The sequence below is a fragment of the Balaenoptera acutorostrata genome, chromosome 6, assembly GCF_949987535.1.
Source record: "Balaenoptera acutorostrata chromosome 6, mBalAcu1.1, whole genome shotgun sequence".
Classification (NCBI taxonomy): Eukaryota; Metazoa; Chordata; class Mammalia; order Artiodactyla; family Balaenopteridae; genus Balaenoptera; species Balaenoptera acutorostrata.
In genome coordinates this window covers 97236463-97250731 of record NC_080069.1, presented here as the reverse complement: position 1 = coordinate 97250731, position 14269 = coordinate 97236463, and the positions used below count along the sequence as shown (strand labels likewise).

Genomic DNA, 14269 nt, shown 5'->3' with positions numbered 1-14269 from the left:
CATTAAAATGGAAACATTAGGGACTTCCCTGGTGGTGCAGTGGTTAAGAATCCGCCTGCCAATGCAGGTGACACGGGTTCAATCCCTGGTCCAGGAAGATCCCACATGCTGTGGGGCAACTAAGCCTGGGCGCCACAACTACTGAGCCTGCACTCCAGAGCCCACAAGCCACAACTACTAAGCCTGCGTGCTGCAACTACTGAAGCCCACGCACCTAGAGCACATGCTCCACAACGAGAAGCCACCGCAATGAGAAGCCCGTGCACTGCAGCAAAGAGTAGCCCCCTCTCGCTGCAACTAGAGATAGCCTGTGCACAGCAACGAAGAGCCAATGCAGCCAAAAAATAATAATAATAATAATAAATAAGTAAATAAATAAATCTTTAAAAAAAAATGGAAACATTAGATTTCTTAAATGAAGTTACAGTTCAAATACATGTTATCTCTGAAATTCTGATTGATACTGTTTCATAGTATGTTTCTCCAAAACCTTACCCTAAATCAGATTTGGAAAGTGGTGACTCCCTTATTTTTTCCTCCTGGCCACGGGCCATAAACATTGGTATTTCTAGGAATGTAGGCCTGAATTTGAGGAAGGGCCATGGTCTCTGGTGCCTCCATTCTGACTGGATCTCTGCATTGTGTCTACCAGGGGAGAATCGCTTTGTCTCGCCACTGTCTTGGGACTTGGTGGGACGAAACCTCTTCGCCATGGCCGTGGAAGGGGTGGTGTTCTTCCTCATCACTGTGTTGATCCAGTACCGATTCTTCATCAGGCCCAGGTGAGCTTTCTCTCAGAACTCACAGAGCACCTGGTTGATGGTCACGGAGGAGGAACACAGGGAAACACTCACCGGTGGTGGTTGGATTGACTGAACTCAAAGCAGATAATCAAACTGATTTTCCTCATGTGGGCATCTCTCGGCCCACAACACTGCCGACAACTCTGGAGTGTGGGTTTTACAGGACTGCTTTAGAAACTGGGCCTTTGACTTAGAAAATAACTTGAAAAGTTGATTTGGTTTTTTTTCTTAATTTTTTCCCCCTAAGACCTGTAATGGCAAAGCTTCCTCCTCTGAATGATGAGGATGAAGATGTGAGGAGGGAGAGACAGAGAATTCTTGATGGTGGAGGACAGAATGACATCTTGGAAGTCAAGGAGCTGACTAAGGTGAGGCAATGAGGACAGGCTATAACAACTTGTCTTCAATGTTTTCAGCTTTATATGTTGGAAACTAGCATTTTGCTGACTCAATAAAAAGAGCATGCTTCCTAAAATGTGCATCTATACCAAGTTTCTGTCAATTTAATTTTATTTAAAATACACCATGGGGACTTCTTAATTAAAGAAATCCTACTGAAAATAATTATACTGTGAATTCTCATTCTTGAGTATATTTGTTTTTCACACTTACATTTATGTATTAGTTATTAAAACATCTAATATTGTGTATCGAGGCAAAGCTGAAGTTGATAGAATAATGATTGATTTTGAGTTTCATGGTCCAAAAAGCTGGTAGATCTCCATTGCTTAAGAAGAGGGTCTAGGGCTTCCCTGGTGGCGCAGTGGTTGAGAATCTGCCTGCTAATGTGGGGGACACGGGTTCGAGCCCTGGTCTGGGAAGATCCCACATGCCACGGAGCAGCTGGGCCCGTGAGCCACAATTGCTGAGCCTGTGCGTCTGGAGCCTGTGCCCCGCGACGGGAGGGGCCGCGATAGAGAAAGGCCCGCTCACCGCGATGAAGAGCGGTCCCCGCACCGCGATGAAGAGTGGCCCCCGCTTGCCGCAACTGGAGAAAGCCCTCGCACGAACCGAAGACCCAACACAGCCAAAAATAAATAAATAAATAAATAAATAAATAAATAAATAAATAAGAAAATCCTTTAAAAAAAAAAAACAGGTTTTAAAATAGAGAAGAAATTCAGACTTTAAAAAAAAAAAAAAAAAAAGAAGAGGGTCTATTTCAGCCCTTTCTAGGTGCCAGAATCCCAACAAATTCACTTTTTTGTAATCTGTTCAATATTTGCAATGTTTTGATAAATTATTACCCTGTAAAATTTAGTTTTTAAAATATCTACGTCTTTACATATTAAATGAAAATTATATAGATATTAATGACCAATATGTTTTTTAAAAGTCTGACATTAGATTAAAAAATAAAAAGAAATTCACTTGTATTTTGAGCTTCAGGGTCATTCAGAAGCCAGTTGCCACAGAGACAGACCAAGGCTTTAGCACATCACACGTGTGACTTAGTTTTATCGATAAGTCTTATTTCGTGGTGTGTTTAGGTCATAATTCCCTCTTCCACAGTTGCCTGGGACAGCTGTGAGTCACTGCAGCTCATGAATTTTTGCATTTTGTTTGTTGCAGGTATATAGAAGGAAGAGGAAACCTGCCGTCGACAGGATTTGCGTTGGCATTCCTCCTGGTGAGGTAAAGACACTTTGTCTACCTTGTGTTTACCTCTATTAATTCAGACTGTCTCTACTACAATCAAACAATAATGTCTGTAAGGGGTTAAAAGTGGTTTTTAAAAGGCTTCTCCATTTATATCTGTGTGGAGCAATCAGTCATTGAAAGGATGGGGGCCCCATATAGCAATAATTTTGGATAATCTCAGACAATGTAAGAAAAGTATGCACATTCAAAAAGTGATTTTGTGATCCATTCCTGGTGATAATGAAATTCAAATAGATTTTAAAAGATAGATTTTCTCCTGTCTCGTTTATGTGTGTATTCTTGTATGCCCTTTAGCCAGATTAGATGGTGAAATTTGACTTGTTGGCTTTCATTACTGTTTTTCACACATTAACTTTGGCCTTAACCTGACGACTCAAATAATACTTACAAATACACCCACACTTTAAATGGTTTCATTATAAAACGTATGTTTAAATATCTATATGATTTCTTAAGACCAAGAAAATAGTTGACTCTTCATTAAGAATGATGTTTTAGGATCATGTTACATGAAAATGAAGCTGAGGTGACTATTTTATAAGGGTCATTTATATTCAGATTTTTAGTAGTTTACTTATACAACTTACCCAATCTTTTTCAGTGCTTTGGGCTTCTAGGTGTCAATGGGGCTGGGAAATCATCAACTTTCAAGATGTTAACGGGAGATACCACTGTTACCAGAGGAGATGCTTTTCTTAACAAAAATAGGTGAGAAAAGAAGTCTGTTTTGCCACAAAGACTTTTTTTAAACTTTATTTGAATGAATATGTTGTTATTTTTCTGATTATAACAATACTGTGTAGTTTCTAAAAATGTTGAAATATAGTAAACTGTAAAGAAGAAAATAAAAGTCATCCATAATCCCAGTACCTAGAGATAACTACTATTTACATTTCATTTTAGTCTCACTCTGTTTTTTTTTTAACAGCTTTATTCAGGTATGATTTACATGCCATACAATTTACTTGTTTTAAGAGTACAAGAAGTGACTTTTAGGCAATTTACAGAATTGTGCAACCATTACCACAATACAATTTTAGAACATTCCCATCACCCCAGATCTCTCTACTTTATATACACATATAAATGTATTATAAAATTGTCATCATACTACATCTAGATTTTTAAATTAGTTTTTTTGTTGTTAATGACTGTACTATATTTCCCAGTGGGTTACGTATTCTAAGATGTAGAATTTTTGCTGCATAAAATGCATCTATGTACATGTACCTATAGTTTATTTCACCAATTCCTTATTGTTAGACATTTGTTCCTGTTTTTCGTTAAATATGTCCTTGTATTCATCTTGGTTGTTTCCTCGGGGAAAATTCCTACAAGATAAAATTATCTATATACTTGCCAAGTTGCCTTCACTAAAGGGTGTGCCAACTGTTGGTGTCACCATGGGCTATTATCCGAGAGTGCACAGATCACTAAGCAGTCTGATCGTAAGGGGTACAGTACACTTTAGAGTCCTGTTAGGCAATGTTACGCTCGAGCACTCGAAATATGTGGGACTTCTCTGGGCTTTTTATACGGAGAGACGGTACATGGCAGTGGCTTTCAAACTCTTTGATCATGACCCATAATACCAAAATCGATACATTTTACCTCTCAACCCAGTAAATACACAAAAACACATAAACAGGCATATAGCTTAAATAAAAGTTTTGTAAAACATTACCTACTCTTCGTGCTTGCAGTGCACTCTGATATTTCTTATTCTACTCTCTACCACACCATTTAAAAAATACTGGTTGTGACCCACTAAATTTATTTCACAATGTACTAATGGGTGGTGACTCACAATTTGGACAAGGAGCTGCTAGCCAATAAAATTGAAAAGAGCAAGGAACTTAAGGTACTCATGGCTCTCCTCTGCATCTTACACATTTTTTCAGTAGCAGTGTAAAGGAGGTTTAAGGGAACAGAATTTTTCTTTTTTTTTTTTAAATATTGATTTTCAGTTTAATCAATAAATATTTTCATTTGTATTTCTAAAAACAACATCCTCACACCTAAACAATGAGAATCATTTCTTAACGTCATCAAATATCCAGTCAGTTTTAAAACATTTAATAGACAATGGGGAATATTTTATATACTTATTTGTTTATAATTAGTTTATTCCATCTTTAATCTCTAAATTGTCTCTATTTTTTTCTCCCTATATTTTTTAAATGTTGAAGAAACCATGACATTTGTCCTAGAGACTTTTTTTATGCTGGATTTTGCTTTATGCTGATTGAATCTCCAGTGTGTCCTTTAACATGTTTCTCTATTCCCCGTACTTCCTGTAAACTAGCACTTAGATCTAGAAGCTGGCTATAATTCAGGCTTTTTAGTTTCTTTTTTGCAAGGCCATTGCAGAGGTGACCCTGTGTACTTCTATATGAGGCATATGATGCCCAGTTGTCTTTTTTCTTGTGGTGTTAGAAGCCATTAAAAATCATTGTCTGAATCTTCTTTTTTTTCAACACTGAAAATTCTATCATTCTTTCTTCCTTGATTAGCTGTAATATTTCTATTAAGGTTAATTTTCTCTTATCAACTATTTGCTTACCCTGAAGTACAGGAGAACAGAATTTCTGGAATAGTTGGCCTAAGGCTACACACCTGCTTTCCCCATCTTGTTCCTAGTACCAGGCTCCTGGGGCACATAGCAATGGCAGCAATAACTGGCCCAAACTAAGGTTCATCACAGTGCCTGGTTCTGAGAGCTGGTGTGGGCAGTGTAGCTGTGAGGTCCAGGCACAGGGTCTGTGAGCGCCTCAGTCATAATTCTGGAAAAGGCTGGATCTGGGAGTACTAATTTATATGCAGAGAGGAATGAATACTGCTGATGGGCCAAACTCGTGGTTGTCCAGAGGTGGCTAAAGTGCAGCTATCAGACTGGACGTGACACTGAGCTTTCTCCTATGTCAGGGATCCTTAACCCGAGAACGGCTTCATAGGCCCTAAAAACTGCCCCCACCGATATACGTAAAATTGTGTCTGTAGGTATATTTTTTGTTGTCATCAGATTCTCAGAGGGTCTGTGATCAAAAAAATCCTTCAAAACCAGGAGGATTCCTGGGTTGAGTATTTAGTGAGACCAAGGGGTCTGGATCGTGTTATGTGCGAGTCAATGTATGGGCAGCAAAAAGCAGAGGAAGTCACAGCGAGTTGCTGAACCTCCTCTGACGTGAATGGAGCAACGGAGCACAGGGTGCATGTGACTGGGCCACAGAATCAAGTCAGGGATGGACACTTAGTGTTAAAGCCCCAGGATGGTGTGACTGAGGCTGTTGATAAAGATGGTGCTGCAGCTGGGATGGACTTGGGAATTCTGAAATGGGACTGAGCCTGCAGATTGAGGTGCTGGGGGAGCCAGGTGCAAGGACTGGGCAGGGTGTAGGCCAGAACCCTGACTTCCAGGAGGGGCTGGCGTCCTGGGGGCAGAAAGGCTGTTCCTTCAAGCTATAGCAGGTGTGCTTGCTGGTATGTTGATCATGCACAAGCACTCTATAGGAATGTTAGGCAAGATGGTCTGATCAGAGTATCTAAATGCTTAAAAACCTGACCAGTTTTGTTTTTCTTTGCAGTATCTTATCAGACATCCACGAAGTACATCAGAACATGGGCTATTGCCCTCAGTTCGATGCCATCACAGAGCTGCTGACTGGAAGAGAACACGTGGAGTTCTTGGCACTCTTGAGAGGCGTCCCGGAGAGAGAAGTCGGCAAGGTACCGTGGGCACCGGAAAGCCAGCCTGTCTCCCTTGGCATCCTAACAGTGTACCTTACGGCTGTGACCTTCACACATGACCATCAGCTTCAGGCTGTTCTTCCTTGTGGATGCGGCAATATGAAGTGCTGGCTCTTTGCAGCTCCTTTCAGGGTGGGAAGCCGTGGTGGCGGTGGGACAGGGATGGGTGACCTGGCTCACACCGGCGGGCAGAGAGGGAGTGCCGCTCCCACCCACGCAAGTCCCTTCCCCCCCTGCTGTTGGCTCCTCCACACTTGCCAGGTCGTGATTGTATAGAATCTGGTCCTACTCAGTGAAAGAGTTTTCATACGCAAGTGTAAGAAAGCATGATAAAATTCCCAAACCCAACAAAGGTCAAGACGCTTTTTATCACCCTTAGGTTGGCGAGTGGGCAATTCGGAAACTGGGCCTCGTGAAGTATGGAGAAAAATATGCTGGGGACTATAGTGGAGGCAATAAGCGCAAGCTCTCGACGGCCATGGCTTTGATTGGCGGGCCTCCTGTGGTTTTTCTGGTGAGTGTGACCGTGAATGGAAAACTTTGTTCTGGCCTGAATGGAAGACATCTCTTTTCTAAAGTCCTCGGTGTCCAGGCCATGCATGACTGGCTTGGCAATGGCAAGCCCCCCTCCCCCGATGAGGAACAGCAGGGCAGCCTCAGAGAACCAGAGGGAAGCTCCCTCGCCCCTCTCCTTGACACACATTGGGGTGGCTCTGACATGCCCTCAGATGCTCCAAAAGAGGAGATACTCCAGGGACCTTGTTCCTCTAGCATGGAGAACCCCAACAGGTGCGGCTGAGGCTGGGTGTGTGATTTGACCTTTCTCTGGACCATTCTATATGCCATCTATGTGTTCATCCCCTGAAGACTGAGAGTGTGGATACAGCTTCAGGATCCCCAAGGTAGCACCTGGGTCATAGTTCCTTACATACAGATAAATGGAAAACAGAAGGTCAGACTGACAGTGGCCCTTGATCCTTTTTCTTCTGTAGAGGAGAAGAGCACTGAAGTTATTACAGGAAGAAGCCTTGGGCTGAGGCTTTAAAGTTATCCAGACTATTTGGATTTGGAATTTGTTTCTCTAAGACTAGCAAGTACAGTATAACAGGCTAAGCCAGAGTGAACTAGAATTAAAAAAAAAGAAAAGAAAAGGAATTTTACCCAAACCTTAAACTGACTTCAGTAGACATTTCAGACAAAAATAATTTTTAGTATATACTTGTCAGTCATGAAAAGATGGTTGAAACTAAATGACTTTTCCCCTTCCCTTTCTGTTTATTTGGAGAAATTTCATTTCATAAAAAATTAAATTTGAGTTTTCTACTTCAGTGACACATGTGTAAAAGTGAACTGGTTGCAAACAGTATGAAATATTCATGTATGTAAGGTCTGGTTCTTTGGTCCATCAAGAAATAAATAGAATGGTAAGTTAAAACTTAGGCTATTTCAGAAATGCTTCTGAATTTAAAACCAAGCCTATCTTTGATTTTTTTTTTCCCAGCACATAATAGGGCTTATTTTATTCTAATTACAGGATGAACCGACCACAGGCATGGACCCCAAAGCCCGGCGATTCTTGTGGAATTGTGCCTTAAGTATCATCAAGGAAGGGAGATCAGTAGTGCTTACATCTCATAGGTCTGTAGTGAAGACTTAGCTTGGCTTCTTTGTTGTGTAACTTTTAAGTTTTCCAAGTAGTATATATGATCATTGTATAAAAAATAGAAAACACAGAAAGGCAAATAGAAAAAAAAATTATGATCACCTGACATTGCATCACTAGGAGACAGCTATTACTGTCATCGGGCAATATATCTTTGCAGAGTTTCCCTATGCAAATCTATACACAGTGTATATGTTTTTTACAAACAAAAATGCAAGCTTTAGCATATATACTAAGTTCTTTTTCCCTTAACAATACTGAGAACATTATTCCCAGTCAGTTAATTTAGATGTGTCATCTTTCTTATAGCTATTAGTGAATAGTATTCCATTAGGATATACCCTAATTTATTTAACCATTCCTCTTTTGTGTAGACATTTGGATCATTTCCAACTTTTTTCACGATTATAAACGGGACGGCAGTGAACAGCGTTTTCCCTACATCTTCATGTATTTGTAACAGGATGCAATTATGCCCTAGGAAGTTGGGGATCTGTTTCTTTGAAATGCCAGATGTCATGGTGATGTTCTGATGGTTATAGAAGCATCTCTCTAAAACTAAGCTTCATTCTGTTTTCCCACAGTATGGAAGAATGTGAAGCTCTTTGCACTAGGATGGCAATTATGGTCAATGGGCGGTTCAGGTGTCTTGGCAGTGTCCAGCATCTGAAAAATAGGTAACAAAGATAGTTTCTTTGGGATCCCACATACTGAGAAATCGTGTATTTATTCTTTTGTGAGTGTATACATGGTTCTCTAAAATAAACTGAACAAGATGGTGTAGTGGAAAGAATGAGGACTTTGAAGTCAAACAGAGCTGCGTTCAAATTCTGTCTTTACCTTTTATTGGGTTGTGTGCACTTTGGCAAGGTATTTAACCTCTCTGAGAGGCAGTGTTCTAGGAATATCTACTTTCTAGCTTTGTTATAGAGATGTAATGGGAAGATTTATATGTGCCAGTAAGGTTAGAGCATAGGCTTCAGAGTCAAGCACAAGTTGGGTCCACACCCTGGCCCCACCATTTCTGAGCTACGTACCATGAGCAAGTGACTGACTCTGTCGGTTTCAGTTTCTCTGTAACATCTGACAGACCTCACAGGTCTAGGTGAGGATTCAATGAAGTCATGTCTAAAGCCCTTGGCAAGGCAGCTCACATAGAATAGGTATTCAGTACGTGACCACTGGTTCCTGCTCTCTGAAACTTATTTCTGGGTCTGGCAGGGACCTCTCTCTTTCATGGCCCAAGTGGGGTTCTCAGAGTTAAATATTCTTTTGAGAAGTTTCCCGAGGGTCTTCCATTTTGGACTTTCTTTTTCCTGCTTTCAGGTTTGGAGATGGTTATACAATAGTCGTACGAATAGCAGGGTCCAACCCTGACCTGAAGCCTGTCCAGGAGTTCTTTGAACTCGCCTTCCCAGGAAGCGTGCTGAAGGAGAAGCACCGGAACATGCTGCAGTACCAGCTTCCCTCTTCACTGTCTTCCCTAGCCAGGATTTTCAGCATCCTTTCCCAGAGCAAAAAGCGACTCCACATAGAAGACTACTCTGTCTCTCAGACAACACTTGACCAAGTAAGCTTAGAGTGTCAAAAACAGGTTTGCTTTTCAGGGTGAGGCTTCCTGCCGCTTCTTCACCCCCTGCCCATTGTGGGCCCTAGCACAGCATAGGTGAGCTGAGCATGAACTCCTGATCTTCTACTACTAGTTATGCTTTTTACCTAACCTCCCTGAATCTGAAAAGGGAGATGATACTACCAACTTCATAGGGTTAATGTGAGAATAAATTGTCATAATAATCATAAAAACTGCAGGTTTTTACTGAGTATCTGCCACGGGCAGGTATTATGCCAGGTGCCTTATCCCATTTATATTAGATAACATTAGATACCAAATAGATCCTGGCACTTAGTAGGTGTTCAGTAAATGTTAGTTTTCAACTCTCTTCCCTTTAATCAGGCCTGTATGAGTCAAAGTAAATAGATGATCGAGCAGTTGGTGATTTGGGGGGCAATAATAGAAGGTCAGTAAATGTTAGTTTTCAACCCTCTTCCCTTTAATCAGGCCTGTATGAGTCAAAGTAAATAGATGATTGAGCAGTTGGTGATTTGGGGGGCAATAATAGAAGGTCAGTTTTTTAGGTTAATGCTTTGTCAAGTATTCCCCTCTCCCTCCCACACACACAATTTTCTAGTTAATCTATTCTATTTATTCAATCTCGTATTCTCTAATTTTCATGTGGGGAAAAATGCAACTAGAATAAAGAGAGTAAGTTAGAGGTATTTATAAAGGCCCACCTTTATTTTGACAGGTATTTGTAAACTTTGCCAAGGACCAAAGTGATGATGACCACTTAAAGGACCTGTCATTACACAAAAACCAGACGGTGGTGGATGTTGCAGTTCTCGCATCTTTTCTGCAGGATGAGAAAGTGAAAGAAAGTTATGTATGAAGAATCCTGTTCATACAGGGTGGCTAGAAGAAAGGAGGAACTAGACCTTCCTTTGCACTATGTGAAGTGTTCCAGAGGAAAGAGCTGGAAGATTTTGTGGGAAGAGGTAAACTGGATACTGTACTGATACTATTCAATGCAATGCAATTCAATGCAATGAAAACAAAATTCCATTACAAGGGCAGTGCCTTTGTAGCCTATGTCTTGTATGGCTCTCGAGTGAGAAAGACTTGAATTTAGTTTATTACCTTATACTCATGTGAAACTCTAGTATGGAACCCAGTGGACATATGGGTTTGACATACTTTTTTGTTCCTTTGTATTCTAACTGGGGTTGCAACAATAATTCATCAAGTAATCATGGCCAGTGATTGTTTATCAAAATCAAAAGGCATCCTCATTCATTAAGCCGTGCCAAGCCAGGAGACTGGTTTCCCAGTGACACAGCCAGTGCCGGCAATGAGTGCACCGGAATTACTAATGCCAAGTTGCTCAGAAAGCCCGAAGCACCATGGTGTGTCGTGCACACTGTTGTGAAAGCTGCTCTACTCAGAGTCTGTTGACATCATCAAATATCAGGTGACAAAATGGTTCCATGTGTGGGGAAAGTCCTGCTTTGATTCCCTCTTTGAAGAACTGCTCTGATGGTGGTGACATGCAAATTGCAACATGTAAATTGCATGGTAACATGCAAGAGTGAGACTTGGTTTCATTGTTGTCCTTGCTTGGAACCATGAGTCTCCAAGGTTATCTTTGTGGGACTCTTTAAGTATACTTAGATCCTGGTTAAGAAGCAAAGAATCAACAACTGCATTGTTGGGGCCGCAGGCTGCGGAAGCCAGGGCATGGGATGAAGGAGATGATGCATTCAAACCAAGGGAGGCCTGTGTCCATTTGTCCTGATTGTCTGCTAACACGGTACAGTGCATCTCAAGATCTTATTGTTTGATACAAGCATAGTATTATTTCTGGCTTTTTGGATTAATCTAGAATATGAAAAGATGGAGTTGTATTTTGAGAAAAATCTTTGTACTTTTAATGTTATTTGGAATTGTAAGTTCTGTCAGTGACTTTTGAAACCTTAGAATGGCCTCTTTGTAGAACCCTGTGGCACAGAGGAGTATGGCCACACTGCCGCGCTAGCTTTATTTTTTCATGTAAGTTTGCGAATGGATCATCTAATGCCTAGTGACTAGAAAACACTGTGATGGCCAAGATCTCATGACAACATTGTATTTAAGTTTCTTTAAGATCATTTAGAATACTTTTAGTATCAGTGCATTAATCAAGTATTTTTTGAGTGTATGTTATAACTGAGTATGGATGGATGCGGTGAGGAGATATTAAGTCTCAGTAGATTTCCTGTGCCATGTTTGTCAGCTAACTGGTTTACAAATACAGGTTTTGTTGTGGTTGTGGGAACCCACTGAAAGAATATTGGGCAGCCCACTTTTTGAAAATAGCAACAATGCAAAAGCCAAGAAAGTTTAAATGTCATAAGGGTCACAAGACTATATAATGAATACTTTCACAGAGAAGACAGCTAGCTTCAAAGCTTGTTGAATAACATAAAACTGTGCTTATGGCATTTAGTACCTTCGAATAATTAACTTTGAAAATCTCAGATACCCCATTCTGACAATCTCAAAATTTTCATCTCTTCAATCACTAACCTATCATGAAAAAAAACAACAACAACAAAAAACAGCAAATGCCCCCACGTAAAGATTATCTCAGACTTTTCTAACCCAGTTTAATTTTTTTAGTCAGTAAATACTTGTTAAAAATAATATTGCACTAATGCTTAATGTCATCTGTCTTGAGGCAACAAAATTATGAGAGAAATACTGTTTGGTAAAGTCATCTTTCAGTATCATTACTAATGTCTTCTCCTTTAAAAAAAATTTAGATATTAACTCTAAAGGTGCAAGATTTCAGATCTATCCAAATTTGTATTTTTTCTTTTAAAATTTACTGTATGTTATCATGCAACTTGTTGCTTGGAAAAAGAAAATGACCTTTAGGGGACTTCCCTGGTGGTTCAGTGGTTAAGACTTCACCTTCCAATGCAGGGGGTGCAGGTTCGATCCCTGGTCGGGGAGCCAAGATCCCACATGCCTCACTGCCAAAAAACCAAAACATAAAACAGAAGCAATATTGTAACAAATTCAATAAAGACTTTAAAAATGGCCCACATCAAAAAATCTTTAAAAAAAAAAAAAAGAAATGAATGCCGATATTTTCTAAAATGATAAACAAGTAATGAAGGCATTTTTCCAATAACTATTGGCATGAGCTCATATTTTATGCTATCTTTAATGATATAAAACTCATAGAATAATTGTTTCTCCTTGTTCAATATTTTTCAAAATCAAGCTTCTGTTTTCCCATTTCACTAGAATCATGTTCTAATTCTGTATTATATTAAAACCATGAGTAGCTCCTTTTTTTGATTACTTCAAGGCCATATTTTAAAAAATCAAAAGACACTGTGAACTACTTTGAAAAAAAATGCAACATTTCAATATAGATTTAAAGGTTCTCTTAAGCTAGAAAAAGTCTACAGCTACCCATCTACTTCATTAATATTGTTACCTTTTAGACTATCCAAACAGCAATCTTTTAAATTTTTCTGTGTAAGCCTAATTATAGTAGAAATTTTTACAACTCTCTGCTCAGTCAGGTAAAATTTCTATATAATCCCTGTGGAAATGTAACCATGTGAGTTTCAGAAATTTTCAAAAGTGTTTAAAGATTTCGGCTTTTGCTTCTTTTGGACACCTTAAACCTTATTAACTGTGAATATGAAAAATACAAAAGAAAACAATAACAAAGCCCTCTATATGTAAACGCCCAGCATAGGTCATTGTTAAAAAACAAATAACCAAACCTCAAACTACTGTATTTCAACATCTGTACTGAAGCCATATACATTGTGACTATTAAATGTTGCACAGCATTCACTGTATACTAATCATTGACTAAAGGGATATGTCTGTTTTCTTCTCGTGGTTGTATATATCAGGTAAAAATTTTTTCCAAAGAGCCATGTGTCATATTGAACCACTTTGACGCTGAGATATTAATTTCTACCCTTGTTACTATTTACTAGTAATAATATAGTGCTATAGTCGTATCATTCTAATTCTCTTCAGAATTGTTGCATCCCTTTTTATAGAATGTTTAACCTTCCATAAGGTTTAAGTATTCTGTTCTCCCGTCTTATACCCTACGATGAAGCTATGTTTTTGTGCTTTTTCTTTATCATTGGCCCTTCATTCCAAGCACTTTATGCTGTCTGTAATGGGATCTATTTTTGCACTGGAATATCTGAGAATTGCAAAACTAGACAAAAGTTTCACAATAGATTTCTAAGTTAAATCCTTTTCATTAAAAGAAAAAAAAAGAAAAAAATTTTGTATTGTCAATAACTTTATATGAAGTATTAAAAAGGCATATTTCTATGTTGTAATAAGTCACGAAATAAACCTGTGACAGTTCTGTTGTGGTCTGTACTAATTTATTTTCGTGCATTCATAGCACCACCTACTGTTGGAGCTTATAAAGTCATTACAGAAGTAAGAAATGTCTGCTTATAGAAGGGAAGACGCTTGGACCAAAAGTAGAAATTTAGAAAAAACTAAATGTCCTGGTAATCACAAAAGAAAATCGAGGGGACTACTTGAAAATATAGGGTGTTTTGCACTTTCATGGTTCAGTTTTGGTAGTAACTGATACTAAGTTTAAGAGGTTTTAGATAAACTTATTTTGCTTAATGATTATGAAGCTGTAGAGATCTCTGCAAATACTCTGTAGCTAAGCCATTTAATAAAAACCTCATTACTTCATTTGGCACTGAGGAAGCTCCAAGGCAGCCTTCAGTGCTCTTTTGTTTATTCAACCAAAATACAAGGACACAGGTGTACCCGCAAGGTGCTGGCAAGGGT

At 39.3% G+C, this 14269-nt stretch overlaps 1 protein-coding gene across 9 annotated transcripts in view; it reads left to right on the top strand.

Annotated features, from left to right (window-relative positions):
• ABCA1 (ATP binding cassette subfamily A member 1) overlaps positions 1-13823 on the top strand; it is a 139100-nt gene extending 125277 nt beyond the window's left edge. For all 9 annotated transcript variants that reach the window (XM_057547558.1, XM_007178271.3, XM_007178270.3 and 6 more), the window contains 10 exons: positions 653-782; positions 1051-1171; positions 2376-2438; positions 3067-3173; positions 6050-6191; positions 6592-6726; positions 7747-7850; positions 8460-8552; positions 9202-9445; positions 10182-13823. In XM_057547558.1, the coding sequence (XP_057403541.1) occupies positions 653-782; positions 1051-1171; positions 2376-2438; positions 3067-3173; positions 6050-6191; positions 6592-6726; positions 7747-7850; positions 8460-8552; positions 9202-9445; positions 10182-10322 (1280 nt within the window). In that variant the 3' untranslated portion in view covers positions 10323-13823. The remainder of the gene's footprint in view (positions 1-652; positions 783-1050; positions 1172-2375; positions 2439-3066; positions 3174-6049; positions 6192-6591; positions 6727-7746; positions 7851-8459; positions 8553-9201; positions 9446-10181) is intronic.
• The last annotated feature ends 446 nt before the right edge of the window (positions 13824-14269 follow it).